Below are 7,752 nucleotides of genomic sequence, written 5' to 3'. Positions count from 1 at the left end.
GAATACTTTGAGAGAAATTTTCAAATTGGAGGCAAGATAGACAATACCCTGTACAGAAAACAACATAATATAATATTTTCATTTGTTAGACTAAAACTTTGGCTTTCTATTTTTTATAAATAATGTAGTATAAAATGACAGAGAGAACTATTAGCAATTTGTGAAAGAGAGGATGTGACAGGTGGGCATGGCAAGTGGGTCTGATTTTCTAGTTTATGGCTCTGTAAACAAATATGATTGAAGACTAAAAATTATGCCTTGCCTGAGTCATAACTATATCATAATGAGCAATTTACACTAAATTTCGTACTTCTAAGAGGGGTGATGTATAAATTAGAGAAGAGGGAAGACCTAGAGAACAAATGTCACAATTCTCATACCCGGGGAGATTGAGGGTTTTTAATTACTTCTGTATAAAATGAAGAGCTCAAATCTTATATAATATTAAAAGTTAATTTATTAACTACATTTTGATACCAAGTTTATTCATATGCAATGGCAATAAATAGTTAAGTTTTGAATATAACTTTCTACAATTTTGTGACATGCTCACTTTAACCTACCAGTAATGAGAGGGTTTATCAATTGTTGGAATAGTCAAAAACAGTAATAATCAGAATTCTTAATTTTGATTAGTTGATTATTTTTGTGACATTAATCAAATAATTATAAGTTTGATTAATCAATTAGTTTACAAGACACTAAAAAATGTAATTGATGCTCGAAGGATATCAGTTAACTCGCCCACCTTCAAATTGTAGACAATACTTTTCATATTTTTAAAGATCAAAATCATATTCCTTAAACTTTAGAATATTCATAAAGTAAACACAAAAATACCAAGTTTCCTGAGGAACATAAGCAAGATCATAAACTTGCATTTCTTGATACATTAGTGCATAATTGTGATGGTGACTTTGAATGCAATGTTTAAAATATGAAAAATTCACTAAACTTTATTTTAACTTTTTTGAAGTTATGTATCAACTATGTTTAAAGAAAATGCCGTAATTCTTCACTTTTGCATAAACAACTAACATCAAAAGTTTGCGACGCAAAAATGACTTTCCTATTTATCTGACTGACCAAAAAATTCGGGTAAGCGTCCAACATGTGAAGTAGCTGAATGTCCAGTTTACATAACTTCACCATTTACTGGAAAATATTCATCTATTAAAAAACAATAATGCACTTTACTTTATTGGGTACAGTAGTGATACATTTTTAAACCTACATTTTGCCTGCAGTATAACTTCAGATATAAAGTTCATTTTTTTTTCATTGAAAACATCAAATGTATTTTATGAACTTGCATATCTTTTTTCCAAGCAATGTTATGTAAGATCCATGACAGTAGAAATGCCAACAGAAGTGAAAGAAGATGCAAACTTAAGAGCACCAAATAGATCATGTACATATTGGAGTATGCCTTAGATAAATGTGATGTACTCTTCCATTCAAATTACTTTAAGATCTTAACAAGGGCCAATGGTGAACGCAGTCTCTGTATAAAATAGAGCTTACTCGTTTATAAACTGAGGCCAGAACTCAATCAGGTAAGTTCAGCATGTAAGCTATTACTTATTATATAATTTACATTTTTTATGACATCTCACAGACAAAAGTGAAAATTTATCAACCAGTTTTGAGTTAAACCCAAGAAATAATAGTTTTTCAAATGTTTACTCTTAAATTTCTTAAACCTCTCATAAGTGATACAAAAATACACAATATCAATATTATTTTATGTATTCCACTATTCATTTTACCTCTAGTTCTTCTTTAGGGAAAATTGCTTTTAATGGAGAAGGCTGAGTGGCTATTGAAGTCAAATGTTGGATAAGAAGTGGTAGAGGAGATGCCTCACTGAAACTTTCCTCAATTGATGATGTGGAGGCAGCAAGGGGTGTCAATGAAGTTGGTCCCACAGCTTCAATACTAGCTGTAGCCAAGGCTTCAAGAGGGGAAGAGTCAAGGCTGCAAGACTGAAGCAAAATTTGTCGTAAAAGCTCTTGGTTGCCAAACAACACTCTCGTCCCTTTCAGTAAAGCTAAGAGGATCTGCTGTTGCTGTAGAAGTTTCATACTGATTCCTCCTACTGTTAAAATAAACATAAAAAAAAAGTTATTAGACAACACAATTATAGCTTAAGCTACAACATTAAATTATCCAAACTGACAAATACTGATCAGTTTCTTATTTTGTATGTAAAAACAGTTAAGGAAGACAAGTACCAATAACAGTGAGAATGAATAATATGCAAAAAAAACAAAAACATTTGAAGCAGTTAGTTTAAAACTCGGATTTCCAAAACAACCAATCTAAAAACATGCATTTATACTTCATACAGGATAGTGTAACCAGCTTCATCTACTAGCTATATTTTGCAAACAACATTTCTAGCAATATCTTCATCAGGTATGAGAACAACAAATGAAAGTTTAGACTGGTCCTTTTTCCCAACCTATAAAAGCTGGAAGTCCAAGGGCCTAAGAAACTAGGAGATCTTATGTGCTTTCTAGGCTCTTTTGGGGCACCAAATGTTCACATTATTTACAGTTAGGATGAATAATAAACATGGGACTTTTGTCACTTTAACACACATTCCAATGATCAATGTTAAGTACAAACCAGTCATTTCATATGATTCCTACAGTTTGGGGGTAGAATTAAACTTCCTGACCAAATTGTTATTCCCCAACCATTTGATCTATGCCTGAAATGTATTATTGAACTAATAAATATAATAATAAAATGTGAAATTGCAGATCATTACTTATATATTGTTTAATAAAGACAAAACAGGCTGTATCTTAAAAGTCACAGGTTGTTTAAATGTCATGTTCCAAAGTTTCAACATGATCATTCACACTACCTTCAAATTATTGGTATTTTATCAGAGCTTACAAAACAAAGGCAGTTTTCTCATTTGTTTATGATACTACATACCAATCACACTTTTTAATTTAATTCCCAAAAAGCTATTGAAGCATAAACCGCATTATAGATTTAAACTATTTTGATTTCATGTTTTGACTTTTAATACAAAGGAGGAACAAATTCACTACTGTAAAATGGAATATTCTTTTACAAGTATGTTTCTCACAGGTCAAGTATTTATTAAATGAATATCTTCTGATTTGTTTACATGCACAAAAATATATATAAAACTTTCAGTTGATAACCATATACTACAGAAAAGTAATATTTCCAATATCTATAAAACAACTGTATACATAAACAAAAACATCCAGAGCTCACTGTAATGTTTTTGCAAGTGCTTTGAAACTGTGTGCATCAAGCTCACCTACATAAAAAGTATTGAAATCTTTAAATTAAGTTGACATCATATCTATCAATCAATCACATTACCAAAAAGTTTCAGATTTATTCAACTTTTGTTTGTTCACAAGACTGCCAGATTTTACTTACAAATAACTCAGCTGTGAATTCTAATAGTACACATAAGACACTTCATATGTGGAATCAGACCTGCTGCTAAAAAATCCACAACGTATAGAGTTGCATGATGTATAATTGTAATAGTAGAGACTGAAGTAACTTAGATAAATAAAAGTTTTACTGTACACAAATATGTTCGTCACTGACAGTTACAGTAAATTAAAAAACAATTTATATGCATAATTAAAATTATTTTATGTCAAGAATATATTACTTGTTTAAACAGAAAATTTATCTCTTTTTTTCAATCCATGCCCTGTTCAAACATGCACTATGTTTACTACATAAAATATTTTCATTATACTAATAAATCATTGTTTGTTACTTTGTTACTGTTTCAACGTAATGTGCTTCCATACACAAGTCTACTAACAGTGATTTTACATAATAGTATTACACCACTCCAGTGTCAAATTTTTCATTTTGTTCTTACATTACTTATTACACTTAGGCCTTGACTGAGGGCAGGTGTACTGCACCCACTACGTAATCACTAAAGTAACCATGAAATTTGTAATACCATAACTTTTGAAACATAGGCATACCTTCATAAAATTTCACAGACTATGAATAAACATTACAAGGCTTTTGTACAAAATAAGTATGATTTTTTAGTTAAATATTCTAACTAAAGATTTATTAGAAAAGTTTTGCTTTCAGAATGTTGACTATCCAATAGTTTCTTTATCTGAAAATTGGCAAATTTCACTTGCATAGTCTCTAAAACCTCTTAAATAAAATTTTTTTTTGTAAAAACTTTATATTTTATCTGTTATTTTCTCTACCCTAACTCTATATTACCCTTAATTTACCCACCATAAAAAATGAGGAAATAAATCTAAATTACCCTTTTTTATTTGTAGAATGACAGCAAATTGTAACAGGATACCACAACTCTTTATTCTAAATAGCTTAAAACTCATAACAGTATATATATATTTAACAATCCTGCTACACAAGTTATAATTCAGAGATGCACATGTAGCTCATGTTACTGTATCAAATAGCATAAAACTGGTCTTTACAAAATACAAATGTCTTACTCTTCTTAGTTTTAATGTACCAGTATTTTGCAACAGACAGTAACACTTCAGTTACCATACATTATATATATATATATATACATTATTACTATTTACAAATAAATTATTAAATTTCAGTTATTTTTCTCAAAACATTGAACAGTAAATATAAAAAAGGAAAACAATGACCTTTATTACAATATTACAAAATGTTTGTACTCATGCGATGTAATTGCTCAGCCTTATTGAATTTTGCATGAGGAGAATATAAAAAATTAATTTTTGTAGACTTTATACATGCAATTTAGAACAACAAGAAACTATAAATTACTATACCGATACAACAAAATCCACTGTAGTTTAACGGGCTTTGTAAAAAAGCTGTATTTAGGTTTAAAAAATCTCCTTTCTGATCAGAATATCACCTTGATTATCACATATCAAATTCTCCAACAGTTATAAATAAAGGCTTTACCCATGTATTAGGTTGTCAAGAAATTAATGTTGCTTTTTTTAGATGAAAAAACCCAAACAACATATATATCAAAACAAAACATTTATTAAATAGTCTCCATTCTTATCGATGATGCTTTTCCACCTTACAATCAGGTTGTTAATGCCCTGATTAAAGAAATCACATGGCTTTAAAGCAAAAAACATTTCAATGTTTTCTTTAACACCTTCCACATTTTCATATGTTTTCCCATTAAGATGGTGTTGCAGCAGACAAAAAATATGGTAATCTGATGGTGCCATATCTGGAGAATATGGTGGATGGGGAGAACTTCCCAACACAACTCCATAATTATGTGTTGAGTCAAACGTGCTACATGTGGACATGCATTGTCGTGGAGAAGAAGAACACCTTTCCGATTGACGAGTGAAGGGCGTTTCTGATGAAGAGCTCGATTTATAAACATTCCAGTTTCAGACTATAGATCTTTGCATTGACAGTTCGCTGTGGATTGAGGAGTTCAAAATGAATTACTCTTTTGATGTCCCACCAAATGCAAAGCATCACTTTCTGAGGATGGAGTCTAGGTTTTGGGGTCAGAAGTGGTTTTTGTCTAGGACTGAGGCATTGTTTTTGGCATTTCATATTCACATAGAGAATCCATTTTTCATCACCGGTGACAATTCTGTCCAAATATGGTTCACGTGCTTTACGCGCCTAAAGAAATGAAGCAACATTCACACGTTGGAAACGATGATCATCGAAGAGTTCGTGAGGCACCCAAACACCTTCTTTATGAAGTTTTCCCATATTCCTTAGAGGTTTATGTATTGTTTCATGAGAGACATGCAATATCAGGGCCATTTCACAAGTGTGTTGTCTTGGGTTAGACTCAACAAGCGTCTTTGGAGCATCAATATCAATTCCAACATGTCGGCCCCTACCATCACAGTTTTTAAGCTAAAGTCACCTGAAGAATATTTGCTGAACCATTGTTGACACTTACAAACATTCAAAACATTTCCATAAACTTCTTTGACATTCTTTGTGGCTACAGAGGCGTCGTTTCCCTTGTGATTCAAACTGCATTACATGCCGAATGTGTGTCTCATCGTGTGGCATCACTTTAAGGGATTAGAGTATACTAAACTTTACACATTATATAGGCTACACTAATGTGACATTTAGGTGGTTCATTTAACTATTATATGTGATGTATGTTTTTTTGGGGGGTAGTTAATGAAAGTGTTCCAAAATGCTACATTAATTTCTTGACGAACTAATAGATACTTTAGGAAGACAAACAAGATTCCGTAGTTCAATATGAGCACTATTGATTGTATATAATCATGTACTTAAGAGAAATGGGCATAGATAAACAAGTATTTTCAAAAGAGGAAGCAGTGGGCAGAGCTACTATGGTGGGTTCAGTAAATATAATGATATCTCACCTAATAGAAAAGGTAGGAGGTTCTTATTTTATATTCTAGCTTGTCAGTATTGCTAATTTGTATTTCTAATTCATTAAAAACTATAGATGGTGTATTATGGGCATCATAACATGTAATCTGAGCCAAAGCAGAAGACTATGTACCCCATGACACACAAAAATCACTATTTAGCCATAAGGAAAGGGTTAAACAAAAACTGCTATTAAATAGAACTTTTACCAAAAGTACTCATATCATATTCATTCTTATATAACCTTTGGATTTAGATACAATAAAAAAACCCAACATATTGCCTGTACTTGAACATACTAGCACCACACAATCTCCATAATTATAATTATCTAATTCCGAAGTGTATAACACAGCCTAAAAACCCACACTTTCAAAATAATATAAAAATTATTAGCTGCAAATCCTCATCTTTACCTTCAGTCTTTATTCTTTTTTTTTCCTTACCATCTTGTATATTGTTTGACATATATTGCAGAGCTAAAAATTAGTGAGGCCTCAGGAGCCAAAAAAAACTCATAATATTAGTGTTTTACCAATCACCGATCAGCTTCTCGTCATGCTCCACTTGCCTTAAATAAGTTACTTTGATCCCATAACAATTATATATCGTTGCAACTCAGGATAACTTCACAAAAGGAGACCAAGTGCTGGCAGGAGCCAGATTGAAAGTCTTACATTCATAATTTTATTATACTACATTTTGTTTATGTTATACCAATTAGAATAGCATATAATCTTAGCTAATAATCCATATTTTAAAGTTTTAAATTCTTAATTTACAAGGTAATATTAAAAAAATCCTGAATTTCCACTAGTGTGACCCACGTGACACATTTCATCTTAGCATGTCATTATCCCTATTTTATCCATCACCCCTTGAAAATGTATGAAATTAAACGTAAATTACTCTCTATAAAATTATTATTTCTCAGATAAACCATAATTTTTAGTCTTCAATTTTGTTTGGTTACAGAGCTATCGAATAGAAAATCAGACCACTCCTGCCACACCCACCTGTCACATCTTCTCTTTCAAAATACATTGATAGTTCTCTCTTACATTTCATTATATATTACCCATAACCAATAGAAAGTCAAGGTTTTCATCTATCAAATGACGTATTGCATAACGTTGTATTCTGAACAGAATTTCATCAATTTCACTCACAGTACAAGATTCATTCCCATGGGAAAGTTAACGACTAGCTTAGATGAATTTGTAAAGGCTCTTGTCACATAGTTAGAAAGCCAGGACAATTTTGAGAGGTAAGTGATCTTGTCTACTTTTTGCATGTTATTATTCTATATTCTTTGGTGCATTATTTAATTAAATTTTATTGTTTTATTGCCCT

At 31.2% G+C, this 7,752-nt stretch overlaps 1 protein-coding gene across 4 annotated transcripts in view; it reads right to left on the bottom strand.

Moving 5' to 3' along the window:
* LOC106461435 (E3 ubiquitin-protein ligase HERC2-like) overlaps positions 1-7,752 on the bottom strand; it is a 295,564-nt gene that overhangs the window by 128,258 nt on the left and 159,554 nt on the right. For all 4 annotated transcript variants that reach the window (XM_022388408.1, XM_013921254.2, XM_022388410.1 and 1 more), the window contains exon 41: positions 1,770-2,098. In XM_022388408.1, coding sequence (XP_022244116.1) covers positions 1,770-2,098 — 329 coding nt within the window. The remainder of the gene's footprint in view (positions 1-1,769; positions 2,099-7,752) is intronic.

The sequence above is a fragment of the Limulus polyphemus genome, unplaced genomic scaffold, assembly GCF_000517525.1.
Source record: "Limulus polyphemus unplaced genomic scaffold, Limulus_polyphemus-2.1.2 Scaffold959, whole genome shotgun sequence".
Classification (NCBI taxonomy): Eukaryota; Metazoa; Arthropoda; class Merostomata; order Xiphosura; family Limulidae; genus Limulus; species Limulus polyphemus.
Note: the sequence above shows the minus strand (reverse complement) of the source record. Positions and strands in the feature narration are given on the sequence as shown.